The sequence below is a fragment of the Xenopus tropicalis genome, chromosome 6 (genome assembly GCF_000004195.4).
Source record: "Xenopus tropicalis strain Nigerian chromosome 6, UCB_Xtro_10.0, whole genome shotgun sequence".
Taxonomy (NCBI): domain Eukaryota; kingdom Metazoa; phylum Chordata; class Amphibia; order Anura; family Pipidae; genus Xenopus; species Xenopus tropicalis.
The window spans coordinates 101,811,926-101,827,503 of record NC_030682.2 but is presented as its reverse complement, the minus strand read 5'-3'; the positions used below and the strand labels follow the sequence as shown (position 1 = coordinate 101,827,503).

Genomic DNA, 15,578 nt, shown 5'->3' with positions numbered 1-15,578 from the left:
ACTATTAGGTATGGAGGAACTCATTTTTAATATGTAATCAAGGTTCTCAAACCAGATACTAAAAAATTCTATTGTTAACTTGCACTAGCAGTATTGATATAGTATTAAGTTTTTATATTTTAGAGTAATATGAAGGATTAAATAACTTTGACCAGAGACATAATACATATTAACCAAATTAAACAAATATTATGGCACAATGATACCAACAGCTTAAGACAATCTTACTGAGCAAAAGCACAAATGTATCAGAAATAAACATCATAACCTATTATGTTACCTATTTTAATAAATGTTTAACTGTAGATGTTATTAAATTAAATAACAGTTCAGCCCTTAAAAAAGTAATTGAAAGGAAAATCTTTCTCGAAAACTTTACATACATTATATAAGAATAAAAAAAATTCTGTTTTTATATTGATTGTATTCCATCAAGGATATCGAGCTTGTTAGTGCAATTGAATGCTGACCTGCAGCATTTAAGGGATTATTCTCAGAAAATCCATTTAATAAGGGATTTTGGTTGCGTTATCACTTCAGTGGATTTAGGAAATTTGCAGCCAATACCTTAATCTATATACTTTGTATATCCAAGCTGTTGCATTTGTGTTAAACATATATTCTCAATTAATTTAATATCTTCCTTAGGCATATTAAGTTTCCAAGTATTTAAGCTTGATGGGGATATCTCTCCTTCTTGTGGAAGATAAAATAAGTTTGTGGAACTAGCAAAAAGTATTTGGTTTAAACTTGCAGGAGAAATAGGAATTCCAAAAAATGTATAGATCTGTTCTGCTGTTTCTTGTGGCGAGTTTATAATGTCTTCAAATTTAACCAAGAGATAATTTATTGCAGGCAAGTTTCTGTTTATCCTCCGTGCTGCAGCTGTGTTTGATAACCACAAGTGGGACAGTTTTGAAAGAGGATTTGATTCTGAATCAAAGAATTCATCTTCTAATGATTCATATTCAAATGCGTAGCCTGCATTAGACTTACATTTCTGTTTTTCTTCTTCTTTGAATATTTCATATAAACGCTGAGGGATATTCCTCAAAGAGAATAGATTAGGCCTGCTTTTATATAGCAATGTATAAATCCATGAACGAGGGTCTCGAACAACAAATATTGCTCTCAACGAAGGTCCAATAATATTTTGAATAAAAGGTAATTTTAATGTCCAGCTTCCACTGCTTAAACCAAGTACAGGCTGAGCATTTGGAAACTTTATTAATTGTTTCCTAAGGTGTCTAATGTACTCTGCATCTCTGTCATAGCTACCTTTGATTCTATTTTTTTGTTCTGGAAATGGGTCCCTTCTTTTAAATCTTCTTTTTTTATCCTTAGTGATGATACTGTGATGAAAAAGTTTTGGTTTGCTAGGCTCATGCAAATCAATGTTTTGTAAATGAATTTTTGTATTCTGAAGTAGTGACTGCAGCCAACCTTGGATTAATTTAAAATGTCCTTCCTGAACATCAGAACTACTCCATTCACATGCATCGACAAACGAATCAACCTTAAACTCTCCATCTGGAATATCAATATAAGCGGTAGGGACTCTAATATATATGAAATCAGAGCTGTTGAAAAAAAGTTGCTTTAAAATCTCAGCTCCTGAACTGGGAAGAGAGGTGATAATTATAGCTGGGAGATTTATAGATTGCCTTTCATATTTATTTTCACTGTCTGCTATTTCACTGTTCCACTTAGCACAAATGGGTTGGGTACATGTACTCCATACATCTAGTAATTCAAAAAAATAAAGTGTAATAATCAATACTAGGATCCAGCGCATCAGCTTACTAAAGGAAATATAGAATCTCCAGTTAAATGCTAAAATGACCAGACCTATGCACAATATCAATCCAATCATTACATTTACTTTCAAGCCAAAATGAAATATATTTAAACCAACAGGTTCATGTTTTCTAATATGATCAACCCCTAAGCCAAACCGTACTATTTTTTCTTGATTCTCTACTTTTGCAAACCCGCCAAATCCAAGAAAGCTAAATCGGGCCTCTAAATCATTATATTCAGTAACTAAAGATACAATATTTTCAGTATTGTTAATCTTTACAGAAATCTTAACCCCGAATTTACTATCATCTAGAAACTTTAGATCTGATACATTAACATATGGCCCAAAGAATAAGTATGCGATTCTTGAAATTTTGTCATTCAATTGAAAGGTTACATTTACAAATTGCGTCCAACGCTTCTTAAATTCAGCTGCCTGTTCTGCTTCTTGTATCCTTGCAGAGGGGCTATTACCATTTTGGTCTAACCAAAACATTTTGTAGTGAGCATCCCAAATATCCATCATAGCGCCATTGTATTTGTTTAAAAATTTAAAAGCAACATATTTAAAATCAATATCCAGATTGTGGAAGAAGGCACTAGCTAGAGATATTGGAGAATCTTGATACTTCTCTATATGATCAATTACCAAAAGAGTCTGATGGTTTAAAAGCAGTAAACCACGGTAAACACTCTTTAATCTCATGGAAGACGAATAAGCAGAGACTGCTTCACCACTTACAAATACCATTTCTTCATGCTGATTGGCTGTTATAATCTCACCAGATACATCACCAGATTCTTCGGTTGTCCATTTAAGCCACTGTGAGCATTCTCCCAACTGTCCTTCCCAAGGTTTATTACACTGACTCGTAGGTGATGGAGCAAAAACTAGTATATTATTTAAATAACTCATTTTTGGTCCATATAGTGCTTCAGAGACAAAGACTTGTCCATTGGGAGCAAATGTAAAGGAGTTTTGATCAGGATGCTCATGCCCTGGATTGAAACTTCTCCATCCATCTACCCAAGAGTATGGTTGAAAATGAACAATATCATAAACTGCCCGACCACCAAGCTTTCCAGATTTGAAAGAGAAAAATGTATTAGTCTGAGTATTTGGTAATCCAGCTCCATAAGTCACAACTCCCCAGTTTGGAAACAAGTGCATTTTTGCAGTGCCATGATCAGGAGGAGGATGCAAAGAAAGATCTGCATTGTACCATAGATATTCTGTATGAAGGGTGCTCCACCTCTGTGCTGTAGATGGTACCATAGGTCCATCTTTAGGTCTGTGTTTTCGGATCTGATAGGCTAGCCAATTCCCTATCCCATTCTTTAAAATAAATGTGTCCAGAAACACCAACTGGCTTTCAGGACCATAAAACCAGTTATAGTTTGAGTCTCCTATTCCAATTGTTCTCTGAAAACCTGGCAGCAGGGTAGAATAATAAAAGTAGAAGTGCATTTTCAACCAGGTGTTCTCAAAGTGATTGATACCAAAATGTCGATGTGCTAAGAAAACATACTGAGTAATAGATTTAGAAGTATAACTTCCATAAGCAACTCCTTCATCCAAAGAGCCATCAACAACATGATTTAGAAGAAACATGGTCTTTTCCATTACATCAACCACAGTTTGTTTCCAAACATTAGCCTGGGCTTCTCTATAAACCTGTACAACCAATGCTCCTGTAAGCAGTGCTAGCATATTAGTAGCTTGGTGGTTGTGAAGAAACTGTTTTCCCCATGAGCGAATTTTAGAATATTCATACATTTCTTCACTGGCCATTTGGATCTTTTTAATATATCGTTGCCTTCTATCATTATCGAGTGAACTATACAGAAAGTCATAGGCTGTGGCAAAGCCAGTTAATGAATGCCCAAGAGGCACTTCATCACCAGGAGCAGTTTGGACTAACCAGTCTTTGTAATTAGCCATCCTGTCCATATACTCAAGTACAAAAGTAAATGCGGTTTTATCATCTGGAGAAAGCAGGCAATACAGTGCCAGAGGAGGAAGGTTGTTTCCATAAATTTCATTCCATTTTGCTGTAAAATCAGCATGCTTTGGTGGAGGCAAATAGTATGATGGATTAGAGAGCATCTTCATTACAGCATTTCTAATTGTCCTATATAAATGTATGTGACTAGTATGTGATTTCTGCCTTAATTCTTGAACATTTGTAGCATCAAAGTACAAATTTGGATGTAAACCACTCTTCTGTTTGGCACTAGATGTAAATTCATATAATTTGTGATACTGAGCAACATTATTAGTCAGCAACAACCAATCGGATGAATTGCTAGCAGATTTATCAATGAAAAAGAAGAACAAAATAGTAATAAACAGAAAAATATAGTGTTCTGTATAATTTAGAGCCATGGTCCATTTGGAGAATAGTCAGTTATACATATTTTGTATCCCTAAATTATATATTTATATATTGTCATGATATTCATAGCATTTTTGTTGAATATATATATTGGAAGTAGCATTTATACAGGGTTATAGTTTCTTATTTTAGTTTGCTATTTTACTTTTATTGAAACAGATCTAAATATGGTTTCCTATTTGGAATTATTAATTCATAAGCCACAACCTTGATGGTTATATTCATGCCATATTTAACATATTTAAATAAATATATATATATATATATATATATATATATTGCTTAACAAAATTGGCGATTTTTTTTATCAGTGATTAAATATTTCCTCAAAAGCTAATGCTTTTTAGCAAGCAATCATGTTTTTAAATTGTGTACACTAAATCAATCATACATTTTCTAAATATTTGATGTGGCTTTTTATAATTAAGTTCTTGAATTATTCCTGAACGTTGCACATTTCAGAATTATACTTTATGAAATGCCATGAATATATTTTTTCTGTTTGCCGCAATTTAAATGTCAGATGCATCCAGTAAAGTAAAATTCAATCCATGTTGATTAGTAATGATTGTTCTTCCATTCTGTGTATTTGTACATTGACATTTTCTGAAATCCAGCATCTGCCTTTCCAATTATTCCTGATTTTATTCTTCATTTTCTGTTTTGTATTGGAAGTAGAACCTGCAGAGGAGAATTAAACAAATGTCATATGATGTAATAAGAGAAGAGTTTGCACTATACAAATATATCAAGAATACTGGAAAAAATTAACTATGAAATTGTTATTTCACTACTAGTACTAATAAACCATAGATAAGTCAGTATACTGAAGGACCACGGTACTACATATATAAAATGTTTAACTTAGCACACAGGATATTTTTACCTTGCTGTGGAGATATTACGGTCTATCTGGTTTGCATCGGCAATTTTCAATTGCAACTTTCTTCCATTTTAAGTGATTTGGTGGCTTTGTCCATCTGTGATTTTTGATAAATTAACAAGGGAAGCCTTATTTATCAAAATTTGATTCAGTGAACTTTTGAGTTTTTTTTCCATTTGAATAACACCAAAAACTTGAAAAAAGTAAATGTATGGTTTTATTATTTATTTTATTACAAAATTTGATTCTACAAAAAACGTGATTGAATAAAACCATAAAAAAGTTATAGGCAGCAAATTCACATTCTACTCAATGGATCTACAAACTCTGAAAAATCTTCTATTCACTTGAACTTGCAAGCTTTTAGATGCCAAAATTTGCATTCAAGGTTTTGTGCTTAATAAATATCAAACATTCGAATTTTGGAAATTTGAATTTGTCAGTTGAATCATGGCAAAAATTGAATTTGAACATTGATAAATCAGCCCCTTATTCTTTTATTACAAGTCTGTAGTATAGAGCATGCTAAAGCATGCAAGTTTGAACTAGTTCAATAAGGGAAACAATCAATTTTACTGTGTTTCTCTGAGTTCACTTGGATATATTTTATTTCGGAAAATATTTTAGGTATATTAGTATGTTAGGTATATAGTGATTGCAACTCTCACATGATAAAGCAGATGTTGGCTCCAGCTAAGCATTTTCTAGTCCGAAACTGAACACAAACATTCTAAATACAGCTAATTGGGCTACTTTTTATTATGGTGGGTAAAGTGCCAAAATTAACAGTGTAACAGAATTAATTGTGCATGGACAGTAGCTACTACTTTTTTCACTTTGAGTCTGTGTCAAATACTTACAAATCCCACATCTCTAGTTAACTTTATGCATCGGTAAATTTAGAGTATTCGTTTTTATTGTTTCTAGATTTTTAAGACTCTTTTTCTTAAATATTGGTATATTTTTTTACAATCATATCCTCTTCTCACAAGTTTAATGAACAGTATATGCACCCTCTTGCTTCTATTAAAAATAAATTCCTAGCAACCCCAAAATTTAGAGAGATACAGATAACTGAGATACGTAACCAGCTATTCTTTTGTAACATTCTACCCAATTCTTTTTGTCCCATTCAGCCTGCCACAAAGAAAGAACTCATTCGTTTATATCAGTTTTATATCACATGGTAAGGAAAAAAGGCTACAACTACAATACAAAAATTAATGGTTACCTCTTTATCCCTTTATACATTTATGAGATAAAATGTGTAGAAGTAACTACCAATGAATTTCATGGTAATTGCTTAGAAAGTCAATCGGCAAAAAACTGAACTGACAAAGTGCACGGTGAGGCCAGCTTTTGATTGTGGACAAAAATCTGTGTTACTATTTTTGTACATTTTAGACCCCTGGCAAAGTAATAGCTGTTGTACACACACCAGCAACCTGGGGTGATGCACTCTAACATGAGAGATTCTGTGCAAGTATTAAATATATATATAACGTCGATTTTGAGGTGCGCTCAGAAAACAAAAATAAATAGTAATGATAGATTATGTACACACACAAACATAATATATATATATATATATAATTATAGATCATGATAATGTGATCAAAACATTGGAACTTCTTTTGTTTATTAAAATCAGTTACACTGAGTGTGTTGAGTGCAGTGCTTTTCTGTTGCTCTGTACACATTTTACCTACACACCGGCATGCTGTGCTTTTGTTTGGTGACTGCCAAACACATATATATTATATATTTTATATACATTTATATATTCCATATATAATTCATATATCAACAAGGAGGACCGCTCACATAACAAGTCCGACAGCTTAGCCGGGCGCAGGTAAAAAAAGTAATGTAAAGTAATGTAATAGCAGGATGCAGTACCACGCTCATCAGGATAATGTGCAAAAAGATTTACCAAAGAAGAGACCATTGTTTCAATCACTCCGTGGTAATCGAGTGATTAGTCCAATTAAATACCTACCATCCCCCCAAAATGAAATGGTGCCAAATAGTGAGCTCAATAATGACAACATCCATTTTGCATACTAGAGAAAAAGTGAAATGCAATAAGAACTTAAGCAGATCACCAAAACTGTTAAAATGCAGATCTTGAGTCCAGATCAAGAGTAGATGAAAAACATTCATAGATATTACACAAATTTAAAGGAGAAAGAAAGGTAAAAACTAAGTAAGCCTACTACATAACCTTTGCTCAGAGTTCTCAGTAAAAAGAAACATGACTATGAAATTTTCATCCAGGTCATGGTATATCTAGTATAAGTAAATCTAAAGCAACTAGATTTGCTAATTTATCATTGAAGACATTTCACTACTCATCCGAGCAACTTCTTCAGTTCCACTTACTGGTATGGGAAGTTCTCAGCATATGGACTCTTCCACTAATCCAATCAGAATGACACATTGTAAAGCTGGCCATACACGCAACGATAATATCGTACGGAACCTTGTTTCGTACGATATTCGGTGAGTGTATGGCAAGTCGGTGAGTCGACCGATATCGCAGGATGCTGCTGATATCGGTCGACTTGCCAATCGGGCCAGTTTAAAGATCTTGCTTGGGCGCAAAATCTGTCTTCGGGGCTGAATCGGCAGAAGGAGGTAGAAATCTATTGTTTCTACCTACTTATCTGCCGTTTCAGCCCTGAACGGTTAGTGGCGCATTGTACAATGTTTTGTGCGACTGATGGTCGCACGAAAGATCTAAAATCGCCACGTGTGTGGCCACCTTAACTCTTCAGTGAGGTGACACCTGAAACTCACCTGAAACATATTTCTTTCCTTTTATTCTGTTTACATGATCTTGTGTGTCAGACTTCCTGCTCTCAGAAAAATCTTTCAGGGCACAGCATGAGTCTGCTCAGTTTGCTCCTCTCGTCTTCTCCTATCTCTGCTCTCTCCCCTTCCCTTTCTGCTGTAATCTGAGCTAACAGTAGACACAGCTGCAGCATGGAAGTTACTGGACCAAGCTAACATGGCAGCTGCTATCTTAAACAAACAGAGGGAGCTTCTATAGCCGTTTAACTCAGGTATGGTAAAGCATCCTGTAGAATAAATATAGCATTCTAGCTTGCACTATTGTGACTAATCTGTTGCCAATAAAATGCAAAAATGCCTTTCCTTCTACTTTAAACAAAGTTTAGAAATGAAACTACAAATGGACAGAGCTAACATAACCACCTGATGTGGTCCTGAGCTGTACTGAATGGAAATAGTAACAAACAGATTTGGTCCTGGGCATTATTTACTGGAAATAGTAGCTGTTAGACTCTGTTAAAAGAAACAGAGCAAATAAGCTAAAAAGTAAACTGTTTTCCCTGAGTAAGATCTCCATGGAGTGATCAAAACAGATTTTTTCTTTGATAAATCTTTTTTCATATAATCTTGATGAGTGAAGAACTCTGACCTGATAGATATATATAATCAGTACAACATCCAAAATACATTATACAGTAAAAGTTAAAGGGGGTGTTCACCTTCAGACAACTAACTGAATTTAAAGAGCCCCTGTCATAAAAAATTTTTTTGAAATTCATCTATTATTTATTTAAAATGTGTAGTTTTGAAGCTACTGGCCAGGATCAGCCCTGCTAAACCTCTCTCTACTCTGGTTTCTGCTTTCTCTTTGGAAGGGATCACAAACACCAACTTGCATTCTACCTAAATAGGAAGTTGACACTGAACTGGTTACTGCACATGCCTTCCCTTGCATTTCGGATTGGCTGAATCTTGCCAGCCAATAGTATTAGATATGCACATAAAGCAGGAGAAGGCATGCACAGAACCAGTTCAGTGTAAACTTTTTTTTTATCTGGCTGCTTGCCAAGTCTTGGTATGGGAAATCCCCTACAGAGAAATAACAGAGAAGAGAGAGTTTTAGTAGTGCTGACTCTGGTCTGTAGCTTTAAAACTACATATTTTAAATTATAAAGATGAATTACTTAAATGTTTTTTTTCTGACAGAGGCTGTTCAAATTCTGAAGGGGTGAGCAATCCCTTTAAAGGGCACTGACACACAAATACATTTAAGGCACCTACTGGTGAAAAACTGGTTTCCTTATGGGAGGTGTGGGTTTATAGGGGAAACAATACAATTTTATTAAAAATATGCTCCGCATGAGCATTATTCTGCCTTCACACATAGGGAGCTTCCACTACGAACGGCCATGTTTAGTCACACACATGCGCATAATGAACAAGCTGTACCACTAAGCATCATTTGCATGCTTGTGTTCCAACATGGCCAAATGTGGAGCTCTGGGTGCAGGTGGCATAAAAAGGTATTTTTATTACACAAAATGATATTGTCTTCCCCAACCAGAATGCAGGCTCCAGCCCACGCCTCCAGTGGGGAAAATAGTTTTTCACTGATAGGTAGGGAGAACCTGACACTCCAGACTTCTTATACATCTAAAAAGCATCTTAGCATCTAAAAATCCTAAAAACTCTAGGATGCAAAATAGTAAGTGTATTTTAAAATAAAGTTTGCTTTTTTTAAAAAATATTTAATACTTTCATACAAATATAAAAAGAACATAATTCAAGTGAGCCACTGTTGGACTGTCTCGTTTGAAATACAGTAAAATGTGGAGTAACTATGTCTGACCACAATCTGCCTTAAGCTTTTCAGCGACATCTATGTACTTGTGCTGTGAAATTTACTATGTAGCCATATAAAATCAAACTCTTCACTGCTTTTCATTTTGGTTTTCTGCCTAATTCAATTATACCCATCAGGCACAGTACCACTAAATACCATTGAAATCAATAGTAAATTAGGCTTGTTCAGTCATGCCTCATTCACCTGACAGCAATTCAATCAATCTGACGAAAGAAACAAATAACTGAACAAATAATCTAACTGAAATCTATGGAGCCATTCACATTTGCAGCCATAACTAAGGTTCTCTTATGCTTAAAAGAGTCACACTGAAATCATCATTCTTACTATGATTTGTCACATAGTATTTCCACCCAAGTGCTGCAACATAGCAATAGGTGGGGCTTTGTCAAACTTTTAAAAAGTTTTTATTGTTATTATTCACCTTTCTAATTGGTCTTTTCTCACTAATGGCTTCAAGTGAAGCAGAAAAACGAACTCACTACAGTCTTCATCATTTGTACAGCATGTATCAACTTCCAGTGACTGTCAAGCTCTGTGCTAGAAATTTAAACAAAATTCCATTGCTTGATGAAAATTTTTAATTGTTAACATTGCAATACAATAACTGCATCATGAAGCCATAAAACTGCAGCAAAATTTAATTTGCCTTGTCTGACTTGGGTGAAGCAACAAACACTAAAGAACTCAGAATGGGGTAATGTAATAAATGTTACCATGTCTGGAGAAGGTCTAGTAACTCAGAGCAACCAATCAGATATAAGCTTTTAAATAGGTAGCCAGTAAATTTACCTGCTAAATTGGCTACTACAGATATTACTATTCTTGGTACAACCTTTGAAAATGCTATTAGATTACTTTTAATCATACATACATATATATATATATTTTTTTTTTTTTTTTGTTTTGTTTTATTTTACAAAATCTTCTTAAATGGAGTATGGGAATATGGAAACAACATTATTTCCTACACCATCAATGGCTGCATGAGATGGTTGCAGAAGGGTATAAGCAAATCAATTCCAGCATCCCTGTCTCAACTGCCTGTTCATTGCTTTTTGATTGCGTTGGATCTATACAAGCAGCCATTTATGATGTGCCATTTAGCCATGTGTGATGTGCATTTGAGCTTCACCATGGACATCTGTAAATAAAAATGTAAAAATAAAGCAGTTTTTAGTAGTGGAATGTCAAAGAGGGTTTGTACATATACTTAAGGGCAGATTGGGATATGGGATTTTTAGAAGCCTATTTATTAAATGGTGAACTCTTAATTTCCCCTATTGCTAACTATACTTCTAAAATTTGTATGTATTAAGCTCTAAACTTACGTTCTCATAACTGACTAATGCGCACTTTGATAACTAACTAATGTACATTCTGATAACTAACTATTGCCAGTTTAAAAAGACACTGCTTGATTTGTGTTTTGGGTTTGCTACTTCACTTAAAAGGGGTGAGGTGAAAGGCAATGAATAGAGGTAGGAGGACAGGAGTGTGGGAGCTGAAGTACAATAACAGGATGAGCTACATGGTGAAGTCCTTGTAAACAAACATCATTTTACCCCATCAAGCCTGGAGGCCTAAATAGGATAGCTTTTCTGTAACTGGCCCTGTTTACTGCCTGATGCATCACTAGTTTCTATTGATGTTGGGAAAGAAGCATCTTTCATATGTACTGTAATAGTGAGTTTCATGTATGCGGAGGCGTCAGAATTCTCTCCAATTTAACTGCTAAATGAACTTCAACGTATTCACCCCAATCAGCACATTTGCAAACCCATACAACATGCATTTACTAATACAAAGTACATCAGGACTGACGTAGTAAGTTCAATATTTCCCTGTCTCTTAGGGAGAATATATGAAGTACAGGGCATGCAAATCATTACAGAGCTAAATCCCCACACAGAGTATATGGAGTACAACTGAAACAAATAGGAAATGATAACAATAACTTATTAGCTTCCACTAGATGGAGCTTATGGTTTAATTATTTCCTTTCCAATCCAGACAATACAGTGTGGGAAAATGCTTAAACTTCCCCAAAACTAGACATGATAAAAGTCACTAAGAGTGTGTAGCAGAGAATTGAGCATGTGCCCTTGCCTCCCTTGGTGCCAAACACTACACATTCCCACCCATTGGCAGCATACAGTACTTACCAGAGTGGCACACAGGCTGCAGATGGCATATGGAAACACTTACAGGGGAGATGGAGGGCAGGCAGCACTGCAGTTTTTAAAAGCTTTGGTCATTTTCTGCACCAAAATCTGGCTTCAGCTTTGACATTGCTCTGGCTGCATTTTCAGAACCCCCCTTCTCTGGGCAAAACCATTTTACTGCATCATTTTGGAAGAGCAAGGTACATTTAGACCCTCTCCCAATAAATGGAAGATTCGGCGTTGCCTTGACTGCCCCTGACACGAACTGCTTTCCTTTCTGCGGCAGCAGGAGCAGCACTGGTCTCTGGAGTAGTCTCCTCTCAGACACTGGGCTTCTACTCGCCCGGCTCCCACCTCTGGAAACGTCAGCGCTGGCAGCCTGCACATCCACTCACGGAGTGTAACAAGCAAAGAGGACGAAAGCAAAAAGGGTGGGTGCGGAGGAAACGAGGGACAGGAATCCAGAGTGCAGCGAAGGGTGAAGCTGTAAATGTGATGGGATGTGGGCGGAGCGCAGCAGACAGCTCACTTACTGCCAGGGCGCTGCAGGGTCCTAGTGGCGCCTCTCGCTAGTGGATATGGGCACATAAAGCCGAATCAATGAACTGCTGTCAGTGACTGCTTCTGGCGCTTCTTACAGCTGAATCTGTGGGAAAAATACGCGCATTTTATAATGACCAGTAAAGTAGATTGTTCAATGTATATATATATGTATGTATGTATCTATATATATATATATATATATATATATATATATATATATATATATATATATATATATATATATATATATATATATATTATATATATATATATATATATATATATATATATATATATATATATATATATATATATATATATATATATATATATATATATATATATATATATATATATATATATATATATATATATATATATATATAGTCAAACAGATATTTAATTTAAACCCCTTTTTCATAGACAACCCAATGCAGTCTCAGATGTACATAAATTATGTGTAGTATATAATTCCTTTTAGCCCTATGGAAGATTGTATATATGCAGGGCTGCCATCAGAGATCACAGGGGGGAAACACAATTTTTTTGCCCCGCCCAGCCCCACTTCCCCAATGGCCCCTCCCCCAGTGACCCCTCCCATCAGTACAAAGGACACACAGACATTGGTAGCCAGGGCCCCCTAAAACATTGGCAGCCAGGGCCCCCTAAAACATTGGTGGCCAGGGGTTAAGGTTTGCATTGGTGCCAGAACAGGGACCCCTAAATCATTAGTAGCCAGCCCAGGGCCCCCTAAAATATTGGTGGTCCTCCCCCAGTGTCCTCATACTATGGCCCACTCTCCACTGCTTCCGGCTCCCCCACTGCTTCCTCCCGCTCCCCCGTGCAGGGAGCCTCAGAGAACCAAGGGTTGTTTAAAACCTTTGACAAATAGATCACCAAGGGGCCTGTACCAGTGCCTAAAGAAAGGCAGTGTTTGAGAAACATGCAGCAGTAAAGCTGACTGGGAAGTAGGCTTATAGAGTGTAGTTTTTTCTTTGATTCACAGTTGCTGAATATTTTTGTGAAACTAAGGCAAAATTTCAGCACAGAAATGTTTTGAGTTCAAAAAAGCACTTGTTAACTTCAAAGCATTTTGCGTGAAAAAAATATGTGGCAAAAAAACAAATGTATTTTGTATGGGGAAAAAAGCAGCAAAAATGCCCATTTGCAAAAAAAAGCCCATTGATGAATGAGTTTTGCAATTTTTTTGCAGTTTTGTATATTTTTTCATGGTTTTGCAAATTTTTCAGAAAAGCAAAACAAGACAGATTCACTCATCGCTAACTGTGAGCAACAGGGTACTAACCTTGTGGTGATCTAGAGTATGGGAGAGGCCATGGGCTAGTCAGGAAGGCTATATTCTCAGCTGTGAGAGAGACTGTTATATATTATTGATGCCAAATGATGACAAGCACCCTGTTGGTGTGTTTTTCAGTTGAATAAAGTAAAGGCAAAGGCATTTTTTTCATGTGCCATGTACATGCTTTTATATGTTGCACATAGGTTTGATTGGGTACAACTTGTTTTTTCTTGTAGTCTTGGTGTTGTTGATAAGTGTTTATATGGCATGTTCTGGAGACTTCCACTGTGTCTGTCATAAAATACTTAAGGGAAAGTATCCCTTTCATGAAATACTGAAGGGATACAATATGAAATGCAGGACCATAGTATGTTGTTCCATATATGTTGTTCTCTTCTGGCATCTTGATGGGATACTAATCTTTGACTCTATTTACTCTAAAACCGCGCTAAGCAAAAGAATGTACCAAAGAAATCCTTAGGTCTACAAGGCATAGGCTGCTACCATGGATACAGTGTGGTCCTCACAGGGTCAGACATGCAGTATGATATATAATACATTATTAATATTTCATTTGAAAAATAGTGTAAATATAAATATTAGACAACAGTGTGATTTATAGTTAATTCCTGCATCTATGTACCAGTGCACAGATACTGTGATATTATACAATTTCATGTACCTAAATTGGCTGTCTCTGGGGCATAACATTTTTCCTTCATCTTATTTTCATTGCACATAGTAGAACTGTAATACAAACTGTTGGAGTTCATAGATAATTAGACTGGCTTGGTAATACCTCATTTGCATACGCTTAATTTTAATAGCAGGGTTACATGTGCCTTATTGACAGTTATGGCACCATTACACTAGTACAAGTATCGGATCCCTTATCCGGAATCCCATTATCCAGAAAGTTCCCTGTAATAATAAAACAGTATCTTGTACTTGATCCCAACTAAGATATAATTAATCCTTATTGGATAGAAAACAAGCCTATTGAGTTTATTCAATATTTAAATGATTTTTAGCAGACTAAAGTTACCGAGATCTAAATTACGGAAAGTTCCCTTATCCGGAAAGCCCCAGGTCCCGAGCATTCTGGATAATAGATCCCATACCTGTACCACTACCAACAACTCAGACATATACTAAGCCTTATAAAGGCCATTTTAGACCAGACAGAGTTCCCCGAAATCTACTGTATATCTTAGGCACAGGTTCTTACATTCTATAATACATAGAATTAACTTTCCAAAGCACACAATTTACATTGCTCTTATGTATACCACTTTCTTCAACACAACAGGCAGCTGAACTATCTCCTTTGGAAAGTCTGCTCATAAACAGAGATTCATTTTTAAGCCCATATTTCACTGAATGGTAACATAGACTAAAGTTTCAAATTGCCAAAACTGGGTCATTGTCTCCATGATAACATAAAGTTAGTTACAATCCATCCTTAAATATGATAGATTTCCACCTTCATGTAAAATAATCTTGTGGTCTATCCCATTTTCTATAGTGATTACTGTAACCCCAAACAAATTACAAATAGCAATAATATTTTCTCATTTAACTTACGTTGCTCGGCATTTAAAAATACCAAGGGGTCAGATTCATATTTTAGGCTCTTTAAATACTACTATAAGGGTGAAGACACACAGAGCTACTGCTACTTTTTCACAGCTACTAAACTCCAGAAAATCCCCTGCCATAGACAATACGTTGAATTGCTTCTGCTAAAGCACACATAGGGGCCCATTTACTTACTCACGAACTGGCCGAATGCGTCCAATTGCGTTTTTTTCGTAATGATCGGTATTTGGCGTTT

The 15,578-nt window shown here is 35.7% G+C and overlaps 1 protein-coding gene across 1 annotated transcript; it reads right to left on the bottom strand.

Annotated features, from left to right (window-relative positions):
* Window positions 1–165: 165 nt before the first annotated feature.
* Window positions 166–12,411, bottom strand: dsel (dermatan sulfate epimerase like). Its single transcript, XM_002939614.5, has 2 exons — window positions 11,902–12,411; window positions 166–4,877 (listed from the first exon to the last, which is right to left on the bottom strand). The coding sequence occupies exon 2, from the start codon at window positions 4,184–4,186 to the stop codon at window positions 569–571; it is 3,618 nt and encodes a 1,205-aa protein (XP_002939660.2). The 5' UTR covers window positions 4,187–4,877; window positions 11,902–12,411; the 3' UTR covers window positions 166–568.
* Between the last annotated feature and the right edge of the window lie 3,167 nt (window positions 12,412–15,578).

Excerpts from the sequence above, each read along its gene's own strand:
- dsel (XM_002939614.5), bottom strand. The coding sequence starts at position 4,186 with ATGGCTCTAAATTATACAGAACACTATATTTTTCTGTTTATTACTATT.